This window comes from Emydura macquarii, unplaced genomic scaffold (assembly GCF_026122565.2).
Source record: "Emydura macquarii macquarii isolate MOO-44397 ecotype Brisbane River unplaced genomic scaffold, CSIRO-AGI_Emac_v2 contig_2768, whole genome shotgun sequence".
Classification (NCBI taxonomy): Eukaryota; Metazoa; Chordata; order Testudines; family Chelidae; genus Emydura; species Emydura macquarii.
Genome location: NW_027132905.1, coordinates 28,203,885 through 28,216,828, shown reverse-complemented (window position 1 = coordinate 28,216,828; position 12,944 = coordinate 28,203,885). Strand labels below are relative to the sequence as shown.

The 12,944-nt window shown below is 39.0% G+C and overlaps 1 protein-coding gene across 4 annotated transcripts in view; it reads right to left on the bottom strand.

Annotated features, from left to right (window-relative positions):
- The window catches only part of CTNNA1 (catenin alpha 1), a 200,290-nt gene that overhangs the window by 128,736 nt on the left and 58,610 nt on the right, over window positions 1-12,944 (bottom strand). For all 4 annotated transcript variants that reach the window (XM_067566787.1, XM_067566788.1, XM_067566789.1 and 1 more), the window contains exons 6-7: window positions 5,663-5,929; window positions 1,223-1,426 (exon numbers count right to left, since the gene is read on the bottom strand). In XM_067566787.1, coding sequence (XP_067422888.1) covers window positions 1,223-1,426; window positions 5,663-5,929 — 471 coding nt within the window. The remainder of the gene's footprint in view (window positions 1-1,222; window positions 1,427-5,662; window positions 5,930-12,944) is intronic.

Sequence of the window (12,944 nt, the reverse complement as noted above, 5' to 3'; positions counted from 1 at the left end):
CACTTTTGTCACCTGTCTATGGATCCCTTCTACTTAAGCCGGGTTAGACAGAAACGAATACACACACCAATCTGGGTGGTTCTAGAACATAACAGCCATACTATCTCAGACTAATGGCTCATCTAGCCCAGTATTCTGTCTTCTGACAGTGGCCAATGGCAGGTGCTTCAGAGGGAATGAATAGAACAGGTTAATTTTTAACTTGGAAATGTGTATGGATAGTTTAAATAATTCCTTTTCCACGTGCATTTCTGTGTCTTTGTTGTCAAAAATTAATTTCATCTGCCTCCGTTTACCTAGTTTTGTAGGATACTTAACAGTCTCAAGAAGTTTACTTGTCTTTGCATATTTAAATAAATACTGCCATCTGTAAATTGCTGTCTCAGGCCCAGTACCTACTCCAGGACATTTTGTTAACACGTCCAGTGCTTGATATATTACAGAACAGAGACATTCAGTTATTCAGCTTTCAGCATGGCAAAAGCTATCCTCTATTCCTGCCTAGTTTGCACTAAGCAGAGTAAAGTTAGACAGTAGAAAAAATTAAGAGCCATGGGCCCCCAAAATATGTAGGCTGATCTAATCTTCAATGTGATATAACTGAAGTAAGTTATCCAAGTTCTTTAGAGAGAAAAAACAAATATAGCAAATACTTTAACCATTTTAGACAGTATAAACTTCAACTCCTTGAGGGCAAACTGCTCAGAATCCAATGCTAACAATGGGATTTGTCAGAAAAGAACTGCAATTATCACGGTATGTTAGTTATAATTAAAGCATCATCTTGATCAAGTTAAGTGAAAGTAACTCTCACAATCAAACCTGAAATGCAGATATTTGATTTAAAATAATTATACATTGAGCGTATACAAGGTTAATTGAAGAGATATTGAAAAATATCTTCCTGCCAGCACCCCCAAATGGCCAGAAATTCTGCTCTTTCTATATACTCTTCTATACGTTACACATGTAAACCAATAAATGGTTAAGAATGCATTCAAACATTAAAGACAATTTCTGGAATTAGGATTTTATGGTAAAAAAGCAGTTTCTTGGAGAGGGAAGGAAAGAGGCCAAATGATTTCATTTTCAGTATTTCAATTCCGTTCATGCAAATAAGATACTATTTAAGATCAAGGAATACAGGTTCATTGGTAGTTTTACAGTCCTCATATATAAGTTAAAATAACCACCTTAAAATTAAGATGTCTAGGATACTCACGTTCCCCATGTATTCTGAGAGTAAATCCTGCAAGGCCTGTCGCACTGCATTACACTCTGCAACTATGCGTTCCCGTCGGTCATCACGTGTGCAAGATGAATCAGCCATTAGGGCTGCTCCACTAATGATGCTCTCCAAGCGCTCTTCCAGGGAAGGCCTAAAACGTTCCTCACTGAAGCTCAAAGGATCCACAATAATTTGTTTCTAGTAAAGGAAAGTTTACAGCAATCAGTAACTGACATCACTTGTTACCCTTTTCCAAAATGAGTCAACCTTGGAATAGTTGCAGCAAATCCATTCTCAGTCTTCAAAGACAACCAAAAAAGTGTGCTTGTGACAAGTAACTTTCCTACGTAGTCCAGTAATTTTTTTTAAAAGGCTTCCCCAATGCATTAAGTTACTGCAAAAAAAATGATGAGCATTGTATGTTGACAGCTAAACAAAATTTGGCCACAAGAAAAGCATGTTACAGGAATTACAGATTCAAATATGCCAGGCTAAATCAGGTGCAGGCTACTGAACTCTAAGTAACTACATGTCAATCTGTACAAGACTTAATTACTTCAGTTGTCAAATGCAATTACCCCCATCATAAAAAAAGATGATCTAGGGTAGATTAACTATGGTGATACTCTGCCCCAATTTATCCACTCCCTTCCCTCCCCCTCTATGCAATCATGCAGACTACTATGTAAATTGTTCTCAAAAGCAAAAATTTTGACATGAAATGTTTACAGTAAGGTTTAAACCACCACAGAAGTCAGTATCTTCAAGCAAATCACTGGTGTATCTTAACTGATTCTTACTGCAGCACAGTTCATATTGAGAGAGTTAAGGGTGTATCACAGCAGTTCCACTTTCAATCCTTGGGGGAAGTCGAGGGAGGCAGGTCATAACGACAACACAGAAATTCTCTTCAGGCTGAAACTTTGTGTATCATTCATCACCCCAGGTGCATTTTAACACATTATTAAAATAAACAAACTGCAGAACTTTTTTATAGAAAAAAGATTTTGCCATTTTAGATGTTCTTTAGAAAAAGAGCACAAACTTCTGAATTGACATTCTGACAGTCAGCTCATAACACTGAATAAGTTCCACGAGCACTCACTTCACTTCCTCTTCCAAGACTCCACAGCTACTTACAGGAATTCTGAAGCATGTTTCGTCTCTTTAAAGCACACTATAGCATTCTTCTTACACATTTATAGCGTTGCTGCAACTCTGAACCCTCTATACAAGCCGTTGACATGTCACTGATCTTGTATGGCACTACAGCCCATTATACTTAGCCAGCATTCTAAATATCTTTTGGTATTTATTTAAAACTATATTATAGTTCTAACACCACACTGAGTGGAAAGCACAGTCTACACAACAAGAACTCACTACTACTTGGCTGTTAGCAGGAAATTAAGCAGAGAGATCAAGATTACATCAGTGGTTCTCAGCCACGGGTCCACAGCCGCCTGGGGGATCCACAAGCCAGTTTCAGGGCGTCTGCAAGCCCTGATGCCCTGCCCTGAGCCTGTGGGCGGAGTTTGGGACACGCTCCCAACCTCCTCCCCGCCCCCAAGGCTCTGGCCTCTGGAGTCAGGAAGCCAGAGCTAGGAACAGGAAGTGCAGGGCAGCTGCTGCTCTGGCTGGTGCCATGGAGCAGGCAGCCATGGCTCTTCCCCATCTCCTCCTCCTCCCGCTGCTGGTGCCTGGTGCTGTCACTGCTCCTCAACTCCCAGCCCCCTTTGACTACTTGTGCAGCCAGTGAGGGCGACTCAGGAAGAGAGATCCAGCTTTGGGGCTGTCAGAACCATCGGGGAGCAGTGACTGTGGAGAGGGAGGGGAAGGGGCCCTTCTGGAACACAGCCCCAGGTATCCCCTGCCTGCACTCTGAGCGGTTTTCAAACTTTGAGCTGAGCCGAGTCTCCGTCCTTTGAATTATAATTTTTGGTTACACCCCTCTCCCCACCCTGACAGGCTGGGTGGCTTTCAAGGGTGGAGGTGGTGCTCCCTCTCCTGTCTCCCTCCAAATATAGTAGTCAAACTACGCTTATTCCCGAGACGCCCCATGGCTAATGCTCTGAGGCCCATCCCTCCCTTCCCCACCCCGGGCCCTGGAGTTTTTATAGCGTGTCAAGGGGGCCTCAAAGAAAAAAGTTGAGAATTCCCATCTACATAAATGAACACCTATTCTGTTTCTCCCCCTTCTAGTGGGAGGTGAATGCTTGCAAAGGCAAGTGGGCTGGGTGATATATTATGGTACCTTTTCAGACTGGCACATTGAACAGCCACTGACTATGTTGCAAGAGAAGACTCACTATATGAGGTCTGACGGCTAGAAAGCTCACCCATGTATCACTTGAGCCACTTTCATTTAAATTAAACAGAACAAAGAAAATTAGGTATTTGGTCCTACTAGAAACATCACAGTAAGCAATCGGAGCTAAAGCAGCAAAGCCAAAGGCTGAACTACAGTGTGGTTTTACCATTACCACTTCCCCAAACCTACTCTTTCATATGGAATGCTTTTATATAATAAAGCTCAATCATCATAAAATCTGAAATCTCGTGTTAGCACCCAGAAGAACCAGTCAAGATCAAGCGTTCTATTAGGTTAAGTGTTGAACAACAAGATAGGCTGTGTCCAGAAGAGGATAACCTAAAACACCTGTCTGAAAATTTCTGTGAAACCTCTTTAACCATTGCTAATTTTGGTTCAGATGCACAAATGTTTACACTAAAGATTGCTGACTCTGGCAAGCCATTTTCAGGCACTGTGTCAATTAAACTTACTCAGAGCAACTCTAATCAATATGATGTCAAAAGCAGCTGCCAGAGCCTGCAGTCTACATTAGGATTTCTAAATGTTGCAAATGCTGGTTCAGCTGAACCAGCAACAGGTGGAGTTTTCTGTAAAAATTCCTTAGTGTAGGCAAAGCCTAGAGATTAAGTGTATGGAAAAAGGATTCAATATACAAGCAAAGCAAGCAAGGAGGCTGCCACATGTCTACTGCATATTTATATATGCATTTGTGTTAGATTTTGTTTTACTTTATTTTGGAAAGATAGGAGAACAAGCTTCCAGAGAGGAGAGTGGGTAAAGTAAAAAGGTATGGACAAAAAGGGAAGTAACAGTTGCCAAAGTGAAGCAAGCCAGTTGAACAGTGGGCAGTGTGAGAGACTTAAAAATGGCTGCATTAAATGTTTTCCAAAGTAGGTATTTATGAAGTATATTAGTAACTTCTTTATTATTCTGAGGTCATTGTAGGTACAGAAAACCAGCTTGAAGACCAAGGCTGCACCAGTAATAGTTTTAAGGCTAATCTAGTATCCCAAATAATTCTTTTAATAAGCATGCAATAAAGTATGTGATTGCACTGGCACTTGTTTGAGGTGACCTCCATATAGTAATGGACATTCTGATGAGTGTCCATATCTTTGCACTTTCCATTCCACATTCATATCCATGTGTAATCTCCAATTCCTAAATACAACACAACTGGCTGAGACAATACTAGAATCTGTGTGGTTTTCTTTTTGGTGGTTGTTTTTTTTTAAAAACTAGTTTTTCTAGCGGCTAGGTGAGTGGGTCACATAACCTTCAAAGTGAAGCAAAGCAAATCTTCAAAAAATATACTTTCAATACTGCAGAGCCTTTGGAACAAGGCAGGACATTTTATAACGGATTTGTTTAGTGAAGATTATGGCCCCACAAATTTCTTTACTGGACAATTCTGTCTTCAGCCTAAAGTTTCATCCCAACACACCTGGATACCGTATCATGGGTTATATTAACAAGGAACTTTGACTTTTGGAACAGTTTTCTATTAGTCTCACAGAACATTTGGTGCATACACGCCCCTCCAAATTATCTCCATACTGAATAATTCTCAAGGGTCACGAAACTACACTTCTCTACAAAGTGCTAGTCAAATTGTAGTGAAATCTCATGCTATTAAGAACAAACTACTTATTACTACACTACAAGAATGTATTAGATAGTAGAGAATATTTTCTGTCATGCTATAGTGTCAAATCATTAAAACTATACTAAATTTCAAAATGACCAAGTTATACTGTGATTAAGTCTCCTTATTTTGTTTGAACAAAGCTAGTTTACCCTTAATTTGGCAATTCACAAGTCTCCAGTCAGAATCAGTGTGGCTCCAGTGTGTATTTACAGAAAGTTTTAATTTTGTTAGTATCAATGTAAATGTTTTGATGATCACAAAAATAGTAGGCCAAAACGTTTTGCCTTTAATACTATCTGAAAAATCACTTTGTACTGAAGTACGGTAGTCTCAATATATTGCTATAACAGATTATCCTCCCTCAAAATACAATTTCATGGTTGTCCAAGTTATCTCCCATGAGCTTTTCTCACCTTTAACTGATTTACAAGCAGTTTTAAGTTATAGTTTTTCAAAGAGGTTCAATACTTACATCAAAGTTGTTAAGTGCATATGCCAACTCTCCCCCTCCACTCTGCTGTTGGGCAGCATCATCAGATGCTGTGGCTTGGGCTGCATTTGAGATGCCTGTGACTGCTTGCTGCAGTTGTTTGTAGATCAAGTCCCTGTTGGCTTTGTAAGCTGCTACATCTGGATGCTGCAGACAGGCCTGAGAAGCAGTGTAAAGTATAGGAATGTTCTTCTGCAGAATTCCTCTGGCTGCAGCCATCTGATCACGATGGCCCACATCTTTCAATTCCTGCAAGGTAAACGTAATCAATACTGAAAGACATTTCTGACACTCAGTGTCTACATACTTTTCCCTGAAGAGGCATAGGAGCATGATCTTTGCTTAACATGAGGCTGCACCTCAAAAAAATCAACATTACTTCCAGCACATGCAGTTATTAAAAATTTGGCTACCTTGAGAACACATAATAGTTCCATAAAGACTGATGCTATATAGCAGTCCATAATGCTGCTTTCTAAAATTCACAAGCTAATATTTATTATTTGACATGAGAGCAGATAATTTTTGTTTTCAATGCTGACTGACAGATCTGGCAATTTCCTGCAATATCCTGAACAAACCTTAATAAGTGTAAGTATCTTATGATTTCATTGTATGTATGTACATATTACTGTGGGATTGTATTTAACTTCTTTAAGGGGGAAGGAGCACTACTGTAAATGCTGGAAAGCATTATCAGCTTCCAAAGACTTAAAACGGGTCAGCAAGACAGTTTTTCATTGAGAGAGTTTCCAGGAAATAGTTAGGTAATTGGTATTCTCCTTGACCTCCAAACCCAGCCTTTGGACAATTACCTATTCACGGTCTCGGCAGCTCAAAGATGGAAAATGGGATGGAGTGACTCTCAGATTCATCCGTGTTCTTGTTTCTGAGCTCAAGCAGTCACAAACTTGTAACCACAGAAAAACCCCTTGGTAAGGTTTGAAGGACTCTTGCCAGAGCCCATGCTGGAGTTGGGATGATCTCTAGTAAACTTGTTAGAACACATGTATATTTTTAAGACTAGAAGTGCTTGCTTAGAAAGAACTGTGTGAAAACTACAGCAGTTACACTATTTGTAGCCTCTGAGGAGAGAAGCAATGCAGGCCTGCTTTAGCTAGGCCAACTTCACTGAGGAATTCACAAATGTAGACAGGGAATTGTGCAGCTTCGAAATACTCTGCTCAGGAAGGAGGGAGGTGTGTCCCCACGCAAGAGAGGTGACTGCTGAAGAGTAGGAAGTCTAGAAGTGAGTGCCTCTGCTGGATCACTAGGGAGAAATACAGGTACAGATGCCCTAACCTGAGACACTGACAACAGACCTGGACATCATCTGTCTTACTGCATCGACTCCTAATATTTAAGAAAGCAGACAAACAGCAGGATGCAATGGTTACATGTGCACTGGCTTTGGATTGTTAAGTGGCAACAGGCTGGAGGGACAAGTTTCATTTTCTTACCCTCAAATAATTGCAAAGTATTTCCTCTTAAATCTTCAAAGAGAGGTAACATTTATTCTTTTAGATTAGTGGTAAGAGGCAAGTTAGCTTTTACTGCCAAGTGAGAGATCAGACTAAATTCCAGATAACTTTCCTTTTACAAGATGTAGATACGCTTATCTAGCATCTTTCACATAATAGCAGTATATAAGCATAGAAGTCAAATTATAAATCTGAATTTTCAGTGTCTTAGTGAACTATTCTTAAAACAATTACTAATGAAGCAGACAAGTATCTTCTAATTGGGGAGAAAAGGAAATGAAAAGCAGTCACTACACAGTGACCACTGACACACGACAGCCTCCGCATGAATTGGTTCTATTTTACAAGTTTTCATCTGATCAGTTTTCCCTAATTAGCACAAAAACTTTATAAGTCGTTCAAAATATCTATTCCTTAATGAAACAACTCCTACCCCAAGGCTTCCTGAAAACTCACATTACTCTGGGTTCCCCTACCTCCCACAACCCATGCACGCTTTCCCCAATTTTGGAGAAGGACCAGAGACTACCCATCCGAGCAATCTTGATGTTGTAAAAAACACAGAAATCCCCTTCTCATTCAACAAAACCTTAAGATGGTGTCAAAGCTGGAACATAAATAACTTAAAGGAATGCTGCAGTTCTAGAACTCCCAAGCGTGTGAAGACTTATGGAGTTGCCAAATTTCTATTTAGTATAATCTCAATTAATCAAATGTCAGTTACTTCTCCCTTCTAGGTTTTAACTCAACTGATTTAGTACATCTTTAAAAGCAGCATATCTTGTCCCACTAGACTTTTAAAACATGTTCGCATAACACTAACACATTTTCAAAGTCTAGTGTAGGCAAGGCCTTAGTGTGTGTGGTTAGGAATGCCCTTAAATTTTTTAAAGGCATTAACCAATTACATGCTGTAGAGTTAAATATTTTAAAGATACTAGTGGAATAACACTGCACGGAGTAAGTTCTAAAAGAACAGACGACTCCTGAATTTAAGCATTTTTTATTCCCTTAATGCTCTAGAAATATTCTATGCCCCCCATTGTTTGTTACCGTGACAGGGCTAATGGGACCTTACACCCCTTTAAATTCCTTTCAAGTGCACTCCTGAAACAACAAGCCTATCTTTCTATACCTCACACTGAGTGTACTCTCAATATCCAGCCACGTAGACTGGATCTCGGGGCTGCAGGCCCTGATTCCTAATTGGGTTCCCATGACCTGGACCCAGATTGTTTTTTGAGTTGCTTTAATTATCTTGTAGGGGGGAAGGGGCTTACAGGTGCCAAACCAATCTTCAAAACAAAGCATTCATTCATTTCCCAAAAACATACAAAGCTCATAGGATAGAGGGTAAAAATAGAGGCCTACATGCATAGGTGTGATCTGCCTTAAAAATCCTGGCAAGGAAAGATTAAGGTGTAAGTTCCTCGGAGGCCAGCTAACCACCTCATGTTGGGAGAAGCAGACTCATCTATTGCAGTATGCCTTCTGACCAAGAGAGTGTCTCAATCAGCTTTCACTGATAGCTGGGGCAGTCTCCAGCCACCCAAAAAAAAAAAAAAAAAAAAGAACCACCCACAACACATCTTCAAGGATTAACATCCCCTGTGATCCCAGGTTTTAGCCTTGGGAACAGTGAACCATTCCAGCCTGGATGGAACCAGACCCGAAATTTCTTACCCAGTAATGGCCCAGCTATATTATCTTAACTCTTTTGAAGCCATTAACCTCAAGTCTCTGCCATTGTTTCATTTCCTGTAGGATTCCCCGACAACTTCCTTTGAGTTAACTCTAGATCATCAGTCGAGATAATATCACCCATATAAATAACCTGTGATGCATATGATATCTATTAAAAGAGATCTTTCCCAGTTCTCACATTACTTATAAAACCAACAAGTGTATCTAGAACAAGATGGTCAAGCCCAGCTAATAGTACTTTACAATGCACACACTTCCCCTCTCCCTTCCCTCCCATCCCCAATTGTTTTTTGGTGATAAGGTGTAAAACCATTTATGCAAAGGCCATAAAGCTCACACTTCTGGGTTTTTTCTTTGTAAATGCAAGATGTTTTAAAAGGACCCACATTTGGTTCTTAAAGCATATTTGCTGTACATGGGCTTAAATATCTTTTAGAGTAGTAGTAGCAAATTTTTATAATAGTAACTTATAGAATTCAAAGTCTTCCACTCTAACCCACGTTGAGCCAAACATCTTAGCACTGTAGTTAAGTATGTCCGTTCTCCCTCCCTTCCCTAGGGCTGAAGTTCACTGAAGACTTAAAGGGGAAAAAAAAAAAAAAAATCAGAGTGAAAGGCATGCTTCATTTGAATTAATCTATATTTATGGCCAACTACAGTCCAAGAAAATGAGTCTATACACTAGGGATGGGGAATGCAGTTGCATTACCTATAATTGAGGTGAAAGGTTTACTGGCATGCCAGTAATTGAAGCATCCTTTTCTAAAAGGAAAGTTTTTTTTCCCCTTTGAAAATTATTACTAATAACGAAACATGAAAAAGGCATGTTTTCCTTCTATGAAAGGACAGGTAACTCAGACATAATGCCTCACTTTTTCCTCCGGGCATACAGAGTATGATAGGGTTCCACCGCCACTGCATGAAACACATCCCCAATAGTGTCATAGTTTATTTAAAAAAGCACTAGCACACAAATATGGGTCAAGAATCTATCCCTGACAAATGTATGAAATCTTTAATGATTTAGGATAAGGTTCTCTTTTTAAATTCTCGGGCTGTACCAGAATCTATTAGATCATCATTTGGTGTTTTCCTTGTATGTACACAGAAGAATGGGAAGACTAATCAACTGTGAATTGCATAAAGGAGGAATGTATTTGACTGCTGAAGAAAAGTGCCCATACCTCCCTCTGTAAAGGAGATTTTGCTCATGATTTATTATTTTTTAATGTGATGCCCTTTGTCTTCTTCAGTCCATCTTAAGAAGTTGTTTTGGGCACTTAAAATCTTCCCTAAGTGTTTTAACACTGAGTTTCTTACCCCCGCACTCAAAACAGTCATAGTTAATTCTCTCTCTCTCTGCCGATATGTAGGCCTTACCTACATTTAAAAGGGTTTGCTGGTATAACTATACCTGCAACGCCTCCTTAATGGAGACACAGCTTCTTTGGCTTGTACAGCTTAAGCCAGTTTTCTAAATGAATAAGCTGTAACAGCAAAAGCACTTTTTGCTGTTATAACTGCACCTACATTACAGCTTTTGTTGACATTGGTAAGGTTGTGGTTTATTTATACTCTTAACTGATACATCTATGCCAGTAACGCTTTTAGTGTTGACAATAGTTTTTCAGAATATTAACTGCTTTCTTCCTTCCTGTGCACACAACTATTCTCCATGCCCTCCATTTCTATGTACTATTTGTTTCATAGTAGTGCCCAGAAGTCACAATCAAGATCAGAGCCCCAACATGCTGGACCCTGCATAAAACAGGGAAAGCCTTCTTCCCTCTTCACACTGCTACTAAGGAAAGGTTCTCCTCAACTCCTGTTGAGTTCTACAATACTCATCTGCCAATTGATTTACTGAGGAACATGGCAGTAATCACACACACACACACACACACACACACCCCTTTTCCCTGCAGCAGTCAAAAGACAAAGTGTTTCCTTAAAGCCCATGCCCTTCCCCATATAAGAGAAGTGCAGTACAAACACAGACTACCACACCCCTGAAAGCCAAGGAATATCAGGGAAGCTAGTAAAGAGATGAGACAATGAAGATAGAGGTCTGCAGAGTAAGAATGAAAATTATTACAATTATTACTATTAAACAGTGTTTGACATAGACAGAAAGCTACAGTGAATGACAAAGCAGATAACATACTACTCCTCTTTACTGAAAAGACAAATGTAGTGAAATGACCACTGCACTCAGCTGTAAACAAAACAAAAAACCTAGTGATTTTAGTAATAAGGCAGGTAGCTGCCATCAGCAGTCTAATAAGAAATAGTTTCTATAGAACATTTTCCAGGCACTGCTGTGGGAATGCATGCTATGAGAATGGGAAAAATGCTATTGGAGTGGTTTTTCTCCTCTTCTCTTTGAATGTGCAAGGAGGCAGCTGCATTCATTTTTTATTTTTCCCCATATATGGCAAAGGCACTCAGGGCACTGGATAGATGCTTTTTTAAAATGTCTACGTAAATTTAAATGAAACAGTGAAAGAGGCAGAAAGCTTTTCAATTTGCTGGAAAAAAACAAATAATTATTTCTAATGTATTTTGTTAGACTTATATAGAATCCATATATTATTGATCCACTCCCCAAACAGCTACTCCAGTTTTTCTGAAAAGTTTTAACAAGTATTTAGTATTTACTAATACCTAAAATTGTAATTTTCTTTTCAACATTTATACTATATCTGAATTCCGATGTAAGTAAATGCAGAGTACAAGCAATGCCTATCCTGGGCTCTACAGCTCCAGGCCATTGTCAAGTGTTATAAATCTGATTAAGTCTCTTCCCAAACTAGAATAAAAATCCAAAAGATCCCCCCAGACACAAGCCTTTACAATCCTTGAAGACTAGGTAAATAGGCAGACCTTGCAGCATGCTTTGAAGCCCAACAAGTTTAGGTTATTTTTAGGACTGTCAAATGATTTAAAAAATAGTTGCAATTAATTGTGGTTTTAATTGCACTGCTAAACAATAACAGAATATCAATTTTATTATAAATATTTGTGGATGTTTTTCTATGTTTTCAAATATATTGATTTCAATTACAAAGTGTACAGTGCTCATTTTATATTATCTTTTATTACAAATATTTGCACTGTAAATAAGATAGAGTAACAGTAATTTTCAATTCACTTCATACAAGTGCTGTAGTGCAATCTCTATCATGAAAGTGCAACTTACAAATGCAGAATCATCATCATAATTATTTATTACATAACTGCACTCAAAAACAAAATGTAAAACTCAGCGCCTATAAGTCAAAGTGTGAAGGGGCATATGAATGTTTAGCAGATCTGGCATGTAATATCTTGCAATACCAGCTACAACAGTGCCACGCGAATGCCTGTTCTCTTTTTCAGGTGATAATGCTGCCTGCTTCTTATTTACAGTATCTCCCATAAATGTAAACAAACTTGTTTGTCTTAGCTATTGCCTGAACAAGAAGTAGGACTGAGTGGACTTGTATGAGGTGAATTGAAAAATACTATTTCTTTGGTTTCCCTTTTACAGTGCAAATATTTATAATAAAAATATAAAGTGAACACTGTACACTTTGCATTCTGTGTTGTAACTGAAATCAATATTTTTGAAAATGTAGAACATCCAAAAATATTTATAATAAATTTAAATTGATATGCTACTATTGTTTAACAGCACAATTAATCACGACTATCTTTTTAAATCTAGTTAATTTGTTTTGCATTAATTGCATTCATTAACTGAGATTAATTGACAGCCTTATTTATTTTGGACTGGATACAGAGGAAGTGGGTTGGCTCTGGCTCAAGCACCTTCACTGACTGCGGTGGTGGTGGCAGCATGGCATAAGGATGGAAAGGTCTCAGGTAAACTAGTCCCAAACCATCATTTATTTGTGTTACCAGCCCATGTTGGCAACACCTAGCACAAGAGGGTGCATTTACAGGTCAGAGCAAAACCTTAAAATCCCATCAACCTTAGGAAGCTAGTACAGCTTCAGTTTCCAGGCGGATATAAAGGGATGGTCCCATGTAGACTGTGTTGCAGTAATTTGTGCTTGAGGTGCACATTCTGCATCTGA